General features: G+C 33.9%; 3 protein-coding genes across 3 annotated transcripts; 1 reads left to right on the top strand and 2 right to left on the bottom strand.

Annotated features, from left to right (window-relative positions):
- Positions 1 to 5,596: 5,596 nt before the first annotated feature.
- LOC133690265 (uncharacterized) lies at positions 5,597 to 6,148 on the bottom strand. The gene has a single exon (XM_062110496.1). It carries the CDS (start codon positions 6,047 to 6,049, stop codon positions 5,678 to 5,680), a length of 372 nt encoding a protein of 123 aa, XP_061966480.1. The 5' UTR covers positions 6,050 to 6,148; the 3' UTR covers positions 5,597 to 5,677.
- A 3,670-nt stretch (positions 6,149 to 9,818) lies between these two features.
- LOC133689734 (small ribosomal subunit protein uS5x) lies at positions 9,819 to 11,915 on the bottom strand. The gene is made up of 2 exons (XM_062109735.1): positions 11,184 to 11,915; positions 9,819 to 10,158 (listed from the first exon to the last, which is right to left on the bottom strand). The coding sequence occupies exons 1-2, from the start codon at positions 11,841 to 11,843 to the stop codon at positions 10,009 to 10,011; spliced, it is 810 nt and encodes a 269-aa protein (XP_061965719.1). The 5' UTR covers positions 11,844 to 11,915; the 3' UTR covers positions 9,819 to 10,008.
- A 3,068-nt stretch (positions 11,916 to 14,983) lies between these two features.
- LOC133690330 (uncharacterized) lies at positions 14,984 to 16,102 on the top strand. The gene has a single exon (XM_062110582.1). The coding sequence runs from the start codon at positions 15,497 to 15,499 to the stop codon at positions 15,872 to 15,874; it is 378 nt and encodes a 125-aa protein (XP_061966566.1). The 5' UTR covers positions 14,984 to 15,496; the 3' UTR covers positions 15,875 to 16,102.
- The last annotated feature ends 141 nt before the right edge of the window (positions 16,103 to 16,243 follow it).

The following is a 16,243-nucleotide window of genomic DNA, read 5'->3' as shown; positions in this document are numbered from 1 at the left end:
ACAAATTATTTAGCACATACAATTAACACAAATAAAAAAGTTCTAATAAAAGTAAATGCGGCAATCAGCAGGCAAATAGAGATTCAAAATATATGGAGACCAAAACAGGAGTATCAAAGACTAAGCATGCATGCAACAATGTGCTCAAATTGGCATTCAGAACACAATGAACAATCAATTAGCTAACTTCCACTGCCCAATTGCTCCATTTATTTTGCAACAGTTCTACAGCCTAAAATAAAACAAACAGTTAGCCTTTTACATGTAGATAACGATCAATTGATTTAGTAGCCTGGATTTCCCGATATACCATTTAATAAAGACACTGCATGTTCGTTTATTTCGTTAAGGAAAAGGGTTGGTAAAGTCTTTTCAAAGTAGCAAATATGAAGATTCGAAGCTTCCTGTAACTCATTCAACAATTCTTCAAGCATGGACTAGAATTCAAACAAGCAACAGCCGAAATCAACCTCTAATACCATCACCAAAGTTCAAATTTTGCATCATAAGCCCCGACTTTCAGCTTCCAACAGAACCAACACACTCCAAATTTCAAATCTTTGAAACAACAGCATAACCCATTTCATTTGAACAAAAACTCTGACTTGGCTGATGGCTACCAATTTAAAACATGAAAGAAACCACTATCCTTTATAACCTACAATTCTTAATGATAAAAACAAAGCCAAAAGCTTTACAATAAAAGGGCCAATCCTTCACAAATAGAATCAAGTAAACACGCTCAAAGTTGCAAGCTTTACTTCATAAATCCAAACTCAAGTCAATGTCTAGAAAATAATCATACTATGTTCATGTTAGTGAACTCGTTTAAAATCATGGGTTCCAATAAGATAACGATCTTAGCATATAAAACACATCAAAGTTTAACACTTTTCTTTATGAAATCCAATACCAAGTCAACGCCTACACGATAATCATACTTTGAGAACATGGGTTCCATTGACTTAATGATCTTAGCATCTAAAACACATTACATTTTCTTTCTTTGCAACCAGTCCCAATAAAAAGCATTAAATAATCAAACGCTTGGGAATTCAATTCCAGCATTCAAATTGGAAAGTACCTGGCGGCAACGATCACAAGTGAAAGGCAAGAAATCGATCTGCTTGCAATCTTCAACCGAGCAATGTTTTCCTAGATCTGGGAATTGTGGAGTGCCCATTATTATAACTAGAATTGGAATGGGATTCCAATAATAAAAATGAATTTAACAAGATAATTTTTGGAGAAGGAGAATTGAATTATTATGAGTATTGCAGGATTTATGGAGAGATCGTGGAAAATTCTGGAATTCCGCGTATTTAGAAAGCCAAAAAAGACCCAGGAGAAGAGTCTTTGGCTCGCTACAAAAAGTCAACTCTCTTCTTTCCTTCATCTTGTTTTTTCTTTTTCTTTTTTTATTATTATTAATCTTATTTGAGGTGACCAAGTCTTGGGTCTTGGTCAAGCGTCCGACTCCGTATAGATAAGTGCATGATAGTCTCTCTCTCTCTCTCTCTCTCTCTCTCTCTCTCTCTCTCTCTCCTGAGAAATGTTCTTTTATTTTTTAGAGTTTAAAAGAGAGTATTGGTTATTTTTTTGAAGTAATTTTAATTTAAAAATATATAAAAATAATATTTTTTATTTTTTAAAAATTATTTTTAATATCAGCATATTAAAATAATCTAAAAAATTAAAAAAATATTAATTTAAAACAAATAAAAAAAATAAAAATATTTTTACTTTTAAAAAAATATTTTTTAAATATAAAACTAACAACTTCAATTTTTTTAATTGGCCACTTTAAGAAAATTTTATTAGACAGTAATAAGCATTTTCATGTTATTTTATATATCAAATAAAACTAAATATTTCTTAACCATGCTAAAGGATTTGATTTCAAGATTAAACCTGAAAAATTTAAAAATATATATATTTCTTTAACTCAATCCTGAATACATTATTTTAATTATAAATATATGGCGTGTAATTATCATTATAGAGTTGATAAACACGAAGCGGTGGGAAAGAATCATACATTTAATTCTTTTTTACTGATATCCCTGATTTCAATCTACAATTATTTACATAACCATTTTAAAACTCAACTAGACTTTGTAGGTTGACCAATGACTAGATGATTTTAGGTTTAAACCAGGTAAGTTTTTAATAAAATAAGAGAAGAATTAATATTATATCACTTGGTTAAAAATCCAAATTAACCTGTAATTTAATTAGCCCGAGAAAAACCTAGTTTAATGAGAAATATACAAATACACACAAACACCCACACCATATTACCACGATTGTTAAAAAAAGTATTTAGATAATCAAAAATATAGTTCAAATTTAAAAAACCTCTCGGCTCTTTATTTAGTCCGAGTTTTAAATTAAATCATATAAATGTTTTTCTAATATGATATTATTAACTGGGAAGGTTTAAAAAAAATCAAAGAAAAAAAAACAAACCAAATTCATCCTAATTAACCCGTCAAATCCATAACTTATATTATTGGAATCTACTGAGTTGAATTAATTTTTTATTTTATTATATGATAAAAAATACAAATATCGATTCATAATCATCCCAATACTTAATTATAAAAATCAATAAAAAAAACTTAAATTAAAGGATGGAATTGAAAAAAAAGACCAAACATTAAAAAAAAAGCCAAAACAAATGGACTCGACTCTTAGTCGGGATTTTAAATAAAATCGTGTGAGAGTTGCCCTAGCGTGCCTTTATCAATTGAATAAATCTAAAGAGAAAAAAATCAAAGGAACAGAAAAAAAATCAGGTTCATCCTAATCAACCCGCAACAAAGTTATGGAATCCACTTAGTTAAATTATTTTTTTATATGATAAAACATATGAATATTAAATCATAATCAACTCAATATTTAATGATAAAATTCAATAAAAACCATATATTCCAACATAAAACTAGAAAAAAAAGAAAAGAAAAACTAAATGCTCAATTAAAAAAAGTCATGGACTATTATAAAACAACTCGTGCATGAACGTCTTTTCTTATAAAACTGGAAAAAAAACTAGGAGAAAAAATTAAATACCCAAATCAAAAAACAATGAGTTTATTGTAAAATAGTCCATGTATGTGGGCTAGAGTCAGGTCTACACGAGTGAACTTTTTTAATTTTAAAAAAGGTTATGTGACACATGACTTTTTGTTTATCATATAACAAAAAATATTACCACACTACAATGATCTTCAATACAAGAGCGTCACGCATTAATAGCCAGATAAGCCACTAAACACATTTGTTAACAATTTATTAAGATAATATATTTGATGGAGTCATATAAAATAAAATAAAAAAACCCAAAATAGATTAAAAAAACCCTTCAAATAGATCAAAAAACACCCTCTAGGGAGCTATCGAGCTCGAGTCCAATATATAGCTAAGGACTAAGGAAAAACAAGTTCAAACATGGGAGGTCAAGCCCATGTTGGGATGGGAGTGTTAGGTGTCATGTTGTCGCGCCAGGTCCTAGGTATACACTCCAACACCTTAGTAAGGTGTTAGGCCTATGGGCACCACTTGGTTGGCATGTTGTCCATGAGGAATGTTGGGTATGTTCCTTTTTAAGCTCGAGCGCACACCTTGAGCTTAACATGCATGGGTTTAAGAAACGTATTTGGATTCATTTTTCACCTTTAAGAGACCCGAACACCTTGCTTGAGCCCAACTCTAGTCATAGAGTTTTTTCAGGATCCCATGCAAATCTCTCAGTATTTTTCATTGATTTTATACATGTTATTTTAACTATAATACAAGTTAAAATATCACAATGATAAAGTTACACTTTAACCCCTCATCTCTATAAAATGACAAAACTCATTAATTATAAATACATCGTGAATCCTTCAAACTTAAGGTTCACACAAACTTTTTATTCTTAACATCCTCGATATATATATTTTCAGAGTTCATCTCTCCTAAATATCATTGTATTTTTTTTTTACAAATTTATTAACTTTACTATCATAAAGTCTCACATCCATTAAATAAGATCTTTTGCAGATATTAATTACCGGTCACCTAGTTTATTAAACACCACCTGTTATTACCATAACGAGAGGTATTCAAAAAAACCGACCAACCGAGTAAACCGAAAAAATAAAAAAAATAAAACCGAGAGAATTGAAGAAACCTTTTTAAAATTTTGAAAATTGACTAAGTTGAATTCAATTTTGGTTTTAAAAAGCTAAAATTGATTGAAACAGAATGGTACAACCAAACTTGAATAAGAAAAAGATATAAAAAGAAACCTAACCTAACCCTTTAGCATTTTTCCCTTTAGTCGCCCCTCACCCTACCCTCCCTCTCGTTCTGTCCTCTGGATTCACAGTTAACCTGACCCTAAATCCCTTTTGTGCTGATCAGCACTGAATCCTCTTGACTAGCTCCCAAACAGTCCATGAAGTTTGCTACTCTATCCCCCCTTCCATGGACTGGGGCACGCTGCAGTTCCAGTTACCATCCTTCTAAGCAAAAGAATATACTGCATCAATGCAAAGCACGGGTAAAAGCTTGGTGCATCAATTCATGGAAATACAGCCCAGCCTGCTTAGCAAGCATTAAGCCTTGTCTAATGGCATAAATCTCTCCATTCATTCTGGAACCAACACAGCTGAAGGATCAGAACCTTTCCACCCTCCAAGTTGATCAACATTTCGTAGTAACATCGCAACTACAAATTTTAAACTACAATCTTCAGTGTCTTCTTAGTTAGGTTTCTGATCATCAGAACAAGGAAGATGCCGAAAGGACTCCTCTAAATCCCTCGCCATGTGAGTATTCCATTGGCAATGGTCAATAATCATCTAGATCAAACCAAACCACAATTCAACATCGTATACCAGTCATCCATCAACAGTATAATATAAGAACATCTTCAACACCTTGATTATCAGGATAATTAACTTGATCAATTTGGTAGATCATTTCAGATTAGGAGAGCACCACAAAAAAAAATATTTTCCAAAGGAGGAAAAAACGCAGAAATGGAAGCACAACTCTACTCAAATATTAGCAAAAACAGTCCCCTAAAGATTGACGTGTAAATCATTCCATCATCAATGCACAACTTCACATAAATCAGGAATTAACATAAACCCCTTAATCCTTATCCCTTCAAGCACAGAATAAAAGGACTTTCAGGATCAATAAGACTGAATGACATTTTATTAATCTCTAGGAACTCCATTATACATCCATTGACTTGTAAACTCGATCACAACCAGAAAGCTTCAACATTTATACAGTAAAAAACACAGGCATCCCAAAATTGGATGGAACAGAACCATTGTAGAAACAACAAACGTAGTAAGCTTGTAAGGCTAACAGCAATGGACACACAATTCATGTTCTTAATTACCAACAAATGATGGGTTATTAATTCTTGTACTGTTGGATTAAATAACAGTCAAGAAACCCCACTTTGCGCAATAGATCATTGATTGCTAATTTCCCATTTGTCCATCAAATCTAAGCATAAAAAAGAGTTTCAATGATAACGAATATAAACAAATTGGAAGCACAACAAAAAGGGAAAACAATCAACCAACCCCAATTCAATTACTAAACAACTTTATTAGATGCTCTTGATCCATTCATTAAACAAAAAAATTACAACCAAAAGGGTGGGGGAAATTTACACACTAATTAGAGAACCACTATCATTATTACTACTACTGGGATCTAAAACAGGAGAGTTAGAAGGATCCAAATTGAGTAAAAACACAGATCTAGCAGCCACAAGCCTCTTCCTCTTAAGAGAACAAGCAGGACCCCGAATCTTGCTCATGAGAAAACAAGGGACTTGTTCAAGATCAAGAATTGAAGAGATCTGTCGTGGGGTTGTAGGGATTGAGTCAAATTGATGGACAGATAACCGTGTTAGCGAGCTGATCTTGGAATCCCTGAGTTGAGCAAGCGCACCAGGTTTCAAGTATCTGTAAAAGTTGGACTCGTGATTTCTTCTCTTTTTTGTGGCAAGGGATCTTGAAATGGTGGTGGGTTTCATTGTGTTTGGATGGGAAGGGAGAAGAGAAGATATTTAGAGACAGAGAGAGGGTGGGGATGGTGGGGGGTTAGGGTTTGGTGTTTTAATAAGGGGTGTGTTTGGGAGGCGGGAAAATGAGGGAGGGAAAATATGGGGGAAAGATGTGTTAGGGTTTTGAAAAGTGCGTGGCGGGATAGACTTTGTAGGTGGGAGATTGTGACATGTGGATGTTTCTGACGGTGGATATTTGAGGACAGATTTTCTAGGATTTGACTAGTATACAATATTCATTGTATGCGTGTATTGACCAAGGTTAGCAATTTCATTTTTTTTATTTTTAATAATGGAGCAAATTTTGCAAATTACATTTAAAATAGAATCAATTTTTTTAAAAAAATCCAGCAACGAGTAGGAATCCGTACTACCCTTCATGAATTTTTAATCCTATTCCACATTTATTATCATGTATATAAAATAATTATAGTTTAAAAATTATGTATATAAAATAGATTAGAATATTAAGTAATATTTGAAAGTGTGTTAAAATTGTTTTTTAAAGTATTTTTTTGTATGAAAATAATTTTTTAAAAAATATTGATCACATCAATATATTAAAATGTTTCATAAATATTAAAAATTTAATTTTAAATAAAAAAATTATAAAATATAGTTTCAAGTGCAAAAACAAAAAAACTTCTTAATCGCTATAGTTCAGTTCATGGTCGAAATCATTAAAATGGATTCAAAGATGAGTTGCTATTTTTAAATATCTTTCAATATCTTTGCTGTCAAGATGTTTTTCAATATTCTGTGCTGTCATCGTAAATCAATGAGAGAAAAAAGTTAGGTCTCATTGATGAAAGATTCTTACCCCCCAGTTAATATCAAAATATCCACACCAATCAGATAAAAATATTATATTTTTATTCAAAAAATGCAAATCTTAACATATAGAGAAGCAAACTTCGTGTGTATTAAAAACTTCGTGTGTGTTATTCAGATAATAATAATTTTTTAAAAGAGTTTTGTGTTTGGTAATTATATTAGATTTAAGTATGTGAGTCTGATCTTAGTTTCTAGGATGTGACAGATATAATTAACCTTAGTATCAAGTATCTAACAATCATATCATTTCACAATGCTAAACCCTAGAAAACCTGAATGGATCATTTTATCCCCAACCATTTTTTAATACCAAGTATATTCTATAGAAAAAACAACCTCACCACAACTCTGTACCTAACAAGTTTCCTTTGCAAGTACAATTATATCTTTACTATGCTTTAATCTATAATATCATGTATCTTGGTGTATAGTAAATAAACAATAAAACCCCATACAATTTGTCTTTCTTTATAATATTCAATCTATGTTATTATCTATCAATCAATATCAAAATATCCACACCAATCAAATATAAATACTCTATTTTTATTTAAAAATAAAATAAAATATAAATACTCTATTTTTATTTAAAAATAAAATAAAATATAAATACTCTATTTTTATTTAAAAATAAAATAAAATCCTAACATGTAGAGAAGCAAACTTGCTGTGTGCGTTTGATATTGTTATTCAACTTATTTTTTAAATTATGTTTTATTTAAAAAAAATTAAATTCAAACCTTGCTTTTCATGTATTTTTTAATAGTTTTAATGTAGTGATTTAAAAAATAAAAAAAATAATTTAATATATTTTAAATTAAAAAAATATTTTTAAAATATATTATTCACTATACTACCAAACACGTACTTCTGGAAGAGAGACTTGACCTCCAGTCACAGGGGAAAAAAACATACACAAAGAATCTAATTTAGATAACACAACATAGATTGTTACCTTTAAACATGCACGCGGCGAAGCTATAATAGCTGGAAAAACAGAAAATCTAGGAAGATGCATTCAAGTAGGAGAAACAAAGGAAAAAAAGTTTCCGTGATGGATGTTGCTAAAGCGTAGGAATAATTACGCAAAATATAAAAAGCATGTATGACACTGATTGATAGAGTGGCGCCATCTCTTCAATGCAAAAGCGAGGACAACGCTCTCATGGCATGGAGCTCAGAGGTATATTTTTTTTTTGAGATTAAAAGATTTGTTTTTTTATAGTTTTGGAAGTTCTATAATTGCTTATATGATGGCTACTGGAAGCTTGTATGGTCGTTAACTTCAGGACCCGTGAAATTAATAGAGGTACGCGCAAATTGATCCGGACATCCATATTAAACTAAAAAAAATAAACAATATAAGGCTATTGAATCGACCCATCTTGTTTTCAACTGCTCATTGATTTTATTTTTTTAATACAAATGCCATGCATTATAATGTAATTATGATCAAGTCATCTTGGCCTCATATAAGAAAAATAGATTCAGGTCTCGAGTCTCTGACATATTTTGATGTCAATGCACACGATCAATCCAAGATATTGAACTCTTTATTTTAATCTTTGGTATGAACCTCCATATAAGAGTTTTTGGCTGCTGTTGGCCAGAGGAAAAGGGGCAGGGGTAACGACTGGGCAAAATTGGTCGGCGGCGATCCTCGTATAAATAAGTTTTGTAGGGGTGTTTTATGTTTTATTAACGTTAATAAAATATGCACATTCATGAAAGGCACATCTGGTTTGAGCACCGCGTTAGATATCTAGAAAAGTAATTCAACCCAACTAATCGGGAATCATTTGGCTCGTTTTATATAGCTACAAACCGCAAAGCTTGAACAACACAAACCACACCTAACCATCAGAGACCGTTTGGTAACATTTTCTGTTTTTGTATTTTAGTTTTCCATTAATTTTTTTTTTGAAAAAACACTTGAATACTTGTTTGGTGAACTAATTTTTTAAAAGTATTTTTATAAAAATATACTTAGTTTCAGAACTCGAACTCGATTTTACACCTCAGTGCTCTGCACTTGGTCTCTGTTGGATCCTCGGGCTTCATACTCGGCCCCAAAACCCTTCTCAATTTGCACCCCAAACACACGAGACCCAATCATGGCCCCAAACCTGGATGCCTCAAACTCAATCCCGGTTCGACCTCTATATCCCCCAAGACCTGACTCCTAGGCTCCTCAGATTCGATTAAGGTTTGGGTTCTGGCCCGACCTCAAACTTGACCCCACCATGAAATGGAACCGAGCTCCCCAACCCTAAACCCCGGTGATTCAAACCTGGTCCCATCCCGAGCCTAATCTTGATTCCAGCCCTCTCGATCCCAGTTCAAACCTATCAATGGTTCAAGACTTGATCTTGGTTCGCACCCAATATTATCTCAATACAACTGAAACATCATTAAATTTCGAGTGAGTTTGAGTGCCAACTGAACTCGTAAAAATCACTTGCTATGCACTAAAAGGAAGGGATCAAATCTCGTTGCACCAGAAACAGGGAAAATCATGAAGGAAGACCGCATAGGCTTCTAAGCGACACAAAAGAAACGAAACAAATACCAGACATCTGTATTCGCGTATAACAGTCAAAGAGCCACCTGCAAATTTAGTGACCGCAACAATCCAGAACTCAATTCGCATTGCCATATATATCAAGCACCCTCATTATCCTTATCCAAATAAAATTGACGATTAACTCATGTTGTCATATAATCAAAGGACTGGTGGCAAATAATGAATGGATGCTGTAATTGGGAGAAAAATATCAACCTTAAAACACCATGGATCGGTGAATGGTATTAGAGTACAAGGATGTCAACCTAGGTGCTAGATTTGGAAGGAGCACATCAACAAATAATTGTCCTGAAAATTTTCAATAAAATATTCAGACAAGCATTAAAACATGAATGATATTGCAAATCCATTCAAAATAGCATTTAAAAATCCAAACCAAAACTTGGAAAGGAATCCAAAACAAACATGGCTATCCTCAAGGAAATACGACAAACATTTTTTAACTACAGACTATACCAAAGAAAAACATTGTCTCGTAATACCCTCAATGGAATCCCAAGCAAAACCAGAATCATTCTTGAACCTCAGTGATGAGAACCTTGCTAGTAGGCTTTGCCAAGAGATCTGTGTACTCTTGGAATGGAGATCTTATGAAGCGGGTCTCCTTCCAAAAGTCAGGTGTAAGGAACCCATAAGTCTTCAGCAAGCAGTCAAACGTTGCCTGCAGATGAATAAAGGTTAGATATCCATACAAATACACACCCTTAATCCTATGGATACTAACACCCAACAACTATAGCAAGAGAAAAAACAACCAATCAAGCAGTGAAGCACAGAAGAGAGTTACATAAACTAAGTAACTAACAAGCTCGATGCAAATATTTAGGAGCACCAAAGTTCCAACATCAAACAGAAGTCAATAAACAAGTAGGCAAATAGTAGACATTCCAACTCACAAAACCTAATTGACAGTATACTAAAGGACCCCCAAGGATCAACAAGAGACACCCAGAATAACAGTACCAAATTGCAAAACATTATAGCCACACAAAGTAAGGAAGCTAAACCCAAAACAAATGGGTTTACATTCTCCTTCAATGCTTACCTTATCCATCTCCCCAATCTTGATGAACTACCTTATTATCAGGAGAGAAAAAAACCCACTTCACAATGATAACCCCGAACAAGATAACAAGGATCGGGCAAGAAAGACATATAAAAAGTGCAGATTATGTTTATTTTAGCTTCCAACAAATGTAAATCATTCAATAATGAATTTAAAACAAGCAAGCCCAAGAAAACAGAAAAAAAGGGACCAACAGTGAAGACAACTTCTTGATAAAAAAGAATGCCTCAGTTTTCTCAACATACAAATCCATTGCTACTCTTGAAAATAAAGACCAAAAAAGTAAGCAGAATTCCTGAGATCAAAACATTTCCATAGCAACAATTAACATAATCTTTTAAATTTAAAAAGTAACAGCCACTCACTCACACTGACATGATTGAAAATCCTGTAGATTAAGCAACTTAATCATCATTAAGACAATTCTCTACCACCATGATTAAGACATCAAACCAATATAAATAAAGCAATTACACATCCATAATTAACATTGACAATATACACATCTCTTAATCACAGCAATAAATCACTTCAAATTTACCCAATGAAACTAACATGACCAACCATATTTCGAAACAACAAAATAAAACACACGTCAGAGTTCTGAATAAAAAACAAACCTTGACGAAGTTCCCAAGAGTCTTGGTAGATCCTCTGGATGATGTGAAAACATCATCAATCCCAGCAAACTGAAGCACCTTCTTTGGAACCCTAGCAGCAACGATCCCAGCTCCACGAGGGGCAGGAACCATTCTCACAGTTACACTTCCACACTTCCCTGTAACCTTACAAGGCACAGTATGTGGCTTTCCGATCTTGTTTCCCCAGTACCCTCTTCTCACAGGAATAATCGACAGTTTAGCCAAAATAATAGCCCCGCGAATGGCAGTAGCCACCTCTTTAGCACACTTCACACCCAACCCAACATGTCCATTGCAATCGCCAACAACAACAAAGGCCTTGAACCGGGTTCGCTGACCGGCTCTGGTTTGTTTCTGAACTGGGGTGATTTTCATCACCTCATCTTTCAAAGCAGGGCCAATGAGAGTGTCAATGATTTGATACTCCTTGATGGGTAGGGAGTGAAGGTAGATTTGTTCGACGGAGGATATTTTTCCGTCTTTCACAAGGCGGCCTAGTTTGGTGACGGGTACCCATTTTTCTTCTTCCTCTTTGCGTCCACCGCGGCGGCGGCCTCGGCCACCACGGTCTCCACGTCCACCACGGCCACCGAAACCACGGCCGAAGGAACCACGTTCTGCGGGGGGGCGCTCTGCCATGGTTGCTGGTTCTGTTAAACGATAGAAATTAGGGTTTCTAGAGAGAGGCAGATGCGGAAGGAGTGTTGAGAAGAAGGGTTTTATAAGAGAAGTGGAGAGCTAGGGTTAGTGAGTGAGAGGTTAATGTTTGAGGTAGTTACTAAACTTTTCCGTTTTAATTATTTTGGTACCTCAAATTTAATATTGTTTAATTGAGTTCTCGAACTGCATGTGGAATTGGAAATTTCATTTTTATACTGATATTTGTTTGGTATTCTAGAGTTGCTCTAAAATTCATCATTTCAAACGCATGAAGATCGATTTTTCAGTAAAAATCATCATTTCAAACGAGCCCTTCTATTCGTGATAAAAATGACGATCATTTAATTATATTAAATTCAAGAAAAATAAAATTGTAAAATCCATGGAAAATTCGAAAACTTTATAAAACTGATTGTACTTTTATAATTGTTGATTTATTAAAATAGGTTCCTTTGTGTCCTTTTTTATATATATATATATATATATATATATATATATATATATATATTATTTTCAAATATTTCCTTACTTTTAATTTTAAAAAATAAGCATACAAAAAGAGTTTTGAAGAGGAGAATTAGAGTCAAAATAAAGTTTTAATTCAATTTAATTACGATAAATTATAGTATGGAATTGTTCACAAATATTCTCTTACCAATTGGGTCATTTAAAGCATAGTTTTAAGACCCGGTCCAGTCCATGACTTGAATTTCATGTTTTGACAAGGTTATCGGGTTAGTCGAGTCAATTTTTTTAAAATTAGAACGATGTTATTTTAGTGAAAAAAACAAAAGCCAACGGGTTGCAACTAATTTTTTAACCGGATTGCCAGGTCAATCCTTCAAGTTTTTATTATTATTTTTTTTTAACTCGATCCAGTTTCAACCCTGAATAAAATAGGTTTTTAATTAATTTGTCAGGCCGGATTTTAAAACCATGCTTTTTAAAGTCACTGAGCTGGAAACTGCCGTTTGCATGGATCAATAGTTTGAGACCATTGAGCTTGACGATGATCCAAAGATTGTCTTGGGCAAAATTCATCAGATTCTGGCCCCCTCATAGCTACGTTTGGGCTTATCTAGATTGAGATGTGATTGTTGTGGGCCTCTAGTAAGTACAATAAAGCCCAATATATTATTTAAGCTCAATAGATCTGGGACCTGGTTGGAAGCCCAAGTGCTCTTCTTTCCTTTCTGTCTTTCTTTTTTTTCTTTTTTTTTTTGGTTTCATTTACAGTGACTTTTGTTTTTCTAAAGTATTCAATGTGGAATTAAAATTCATTTAGTAATGTAAGCATGTAACCCAAGCAGGGGAAATGGGCTAAATAATGGGCTTTCCAACGTTATTAAGAAAATAATTACTTTTTTCCATTGTAATTACTTAATACAAATCAAAATCCTTCAAATGATTATTATGGATTTTTAGTTTTTTTTTTCTCTGATAAAAAAAAGTCTGGAACTCAGGACTTTTTAAAATGATGGGTACAGGTCACTAAAAATGGCTAGACTCATCTTCAATTTTTCTGTTGATCTAAAATAATATTAATAACTTGTATAATAGTTGGTACTATGATTAGTTGAGTTGAGAGTATGGTAATTTATGTTTTGGAGCATGTTTTAAAAATATATTTTATTTAAAACTATTAGATTAATGTTATTTTAGTGTTTTTTTTATAATTTTAATGGGTAGATATAAAAAAATCAAAAAAATATTTTAATATATTTTTTAAGTGAAAAACACCACGTATTATAATACCAGACATATATATCAACTAGAGTTGGACACTGTTTGATACTATAATAACTTTTATTTTTTTGTCAAATCATAGAAAAAAAACTATTTGGCCAGGAGAAAAAATCATTTGACTAGTTAAATAATTTCTATTTTTATATCGAATTATATATATAATTATGTTTTAAATCTTGATTTGGTAAAATTTAAAATAACTTGATTCATGAAGATTTTTATTTTTTTATTTTTTTTACATGTAAAAATATATTTCACCACACGGTAACAAACACGCACTAAAAGTAATATCTTTTACCTCTAACATCCCTCTCTTTCTAGACTAGGCATTAGCCCCACCTCCCACCCCTATATTTCACCTGTCCGGTTTGCTGGGATACCATTTATCCGAAAGTATACTTGTTGGAGAACCTTCCAGTGAAGACATGTCATCATGCAGGTCATCAAGTCTTAATCTGTTTGTTTTTTTTTTAAATAACATTGTTTTTTTAAAAAAAATTATTTAATGTTAAAATAAAATTATTAAAAATTTTATCAAAGGATTTCACCGAGTGAATTTCTTGTACAATAATAATAATAAAAAACATAAATAAAATGTCTGGACCTGTTTACAGGAGAACTGCATTGAGAGGATACTTCTTAAGCATTGTAGCAGCAGGCTGTCCTTGGACCCGTATAAAGGAGAACTGCATCTCACCTTAAGAACGACAGAAATTATTGAATACGGCGAGCCTGTGGGCAGAATTGAACATGCAAGCGAGTTTTCAAGCTTCCCTTTAAGACAGATCTATAAATGGTTCTGGGGAAAATGAATTATGAGCACGATATCAGCTCTATTTCTGTTCTTGACAATCTCTGCATATCACACATGGTGGGTATGAGGGCAGGTCAGGGCTGGTTCCCTGAGCCTGAAGGGTCACTGTACAAGGACTTGACCATCTCAGGTGAACGGATCCTACCTATCAACATCTACTTTACTAGTTGACAAATTAGCCAACTGGGCACGGAGTGAATTTGACCTAAACTTCTCACACTTCCATGACATGGTAATAGCAAGTAACTAAGGACAAACCGGGAAGGTTTCAAGAAGTAAGAAAAAGAAAGGGGCTCGTCTTGATGGCCAACATCAACATGTGATATCACAAAGGACAAATTGGGAAGAGAAATCAAAAGATTTTGGATAGAAAATTCAATTTACAATCTGACACGGAGCTAGAAGTACTTCTTGAACTTGTTTTCAATTCAAAGATTCAAGTAATGCTGCAGGGCCTTTTGGCCTTTCATCCATGTTTTACACCTCAAAAATCACACCAGCTAGTAAAGCCAAAGAAGGTAAAAAATAATCATTATATAAAAGAAAAACAATCGCCATAAAGAGGAACCAAGCTACCAAAAGTAGAAGTACAAAATGTTTCAATCCGGGAATCCTATTTCAGTTACTACCATTGCCGCATTATTTACATCATAGCATCATTTTTGTTGGTTTTAATCCTCACACAGCCTCTCAAGCTTCTCGTCTTCTTGTTTTCCTTGCCATTTAGGCATTTCCCTCTGTTGCAACCTCACTCACTGAAACTAGTCTATTGCCTCGTCTTCCCATTTTCTTGATACTTCAGCTATATATTCTTCTACATTTCCCTATATGCCACTGTAACCCTCGTCTCCTTACCCCTCTTATGCTACATATATATATATATATATTCTGTTTATCCTCGCTTTAACGTTCCCATTCTTTTTCACCGCAGTCAGCTACCTTTTTTTTTTTTGGCTCTGGCTTTAGACGCACATCTATTCTTTACCTTGTCCTTCTGCTTGCTCTCATCTTGGTTGTGACTCTCTCTCTCTCTCTCATATTACACCAACTGTTCATATTCATATTTCCTTTCATGGGGACCTTGGAGGCAAGATTAAACGATCAGTTGACACCAGCAGTCCAGCCGCCACCAGCAGTGGCGAAACCAAGCGGCAATACAAATCATTCGATCGAAACCCTTGTTGTTGTCTTAGCTGTGATCACTATAGCAGCTGTTATTGCAGGGATTATTGCACGGTTATGCGGTGGGCGACACTTTGGCGGCAATGGAGAGCATGACATAGAAGGTTGGGTAGAGAGCAGATGTAGGAATTGTATTGACGGTGGAGTCCCCGCAGCGCCACCCCCGCCAGCAGAGGCAAAGCCAGCAGCGGCAGCAGCAGATGCAAAGCCAGCAGCGGCAGCAGCAGAGGCAAAGCCAGCAGCGGCAGCAGAAGAGGCAAAGAAGTGAATATGGTCATAGAAGTGCAGAACTAAAGCATCATAGCAGAAAATATCTTGGAATATTATCACATATTAACATTGTTTTAGCTTAGTAGAGAGTGATTACGCTTTTGCTGCTTCAGTGTAGTGCCATTCATCATCATATGCTAAGTGTCATTTAACAGAACAATTAAAAGGGATGTTGAGTAATGATTTCAGCAGAAACTTAATAGAGTGTATGCTTGTTTATCTTCAATTAGACTGATCAGTTTGCAGTTTTCTCAGTTTCCTTTTCTCTTTCAATTAGACCAAGTCTATCTCTCGAGTTCTATTAAAAGTCAGGCCATCCATGCCAGAACAAGGGGATTCATTCGCACATCATCGCGTAATGCACGCA

This window comes from Populus nigra, chromosome 3 (genome assembly GCF_951802175.1).
Source record: "Populus nigra chromosome 3, ddPopNigr1.1, whole genome shotgun sequence".
NCBI lineage: Eukaryota > Viridiplantae > Streptophyta > Magnoliopsida > Malpighiales > Salicaceae > Populus > Populus nigra.
This window is presented reverse-complemented; position numbering and strand designations above follow the sequence as displayed.

Bases quoted from the DNA above. Each gene is read 5' to 3' on its own strand.
- LOC133689734 (XM_062109735.1), bottom strand. From the start codon at position 11,843: ATGGCAGAGCGCCCCCCCGCAGAACGTGGTTCCTTCGGCCGTGGTTTC. The intron at 10,159-11,183 runs GTTTGTTTTTTA...ATTCATCTGCAG, and splicing joins CTCTTGGGAACTTCGTCAAG to GCAACGTTTGACTGCTTGCT.
- LOC133690330 (XM_062110582.1), top strand. From the start codon at position 15,497: ATGGGGACCTTGGAGGCAAGATTAAACGATCAGTTGACACCAGCAGTC.
- LOC133690265 (XM_062110496.1), bottom strand. From the start codon at position 6,049: ATGAAACCCACCACCATTTCAAGATCCCTTGCCACAAAAAAGAGAAGA.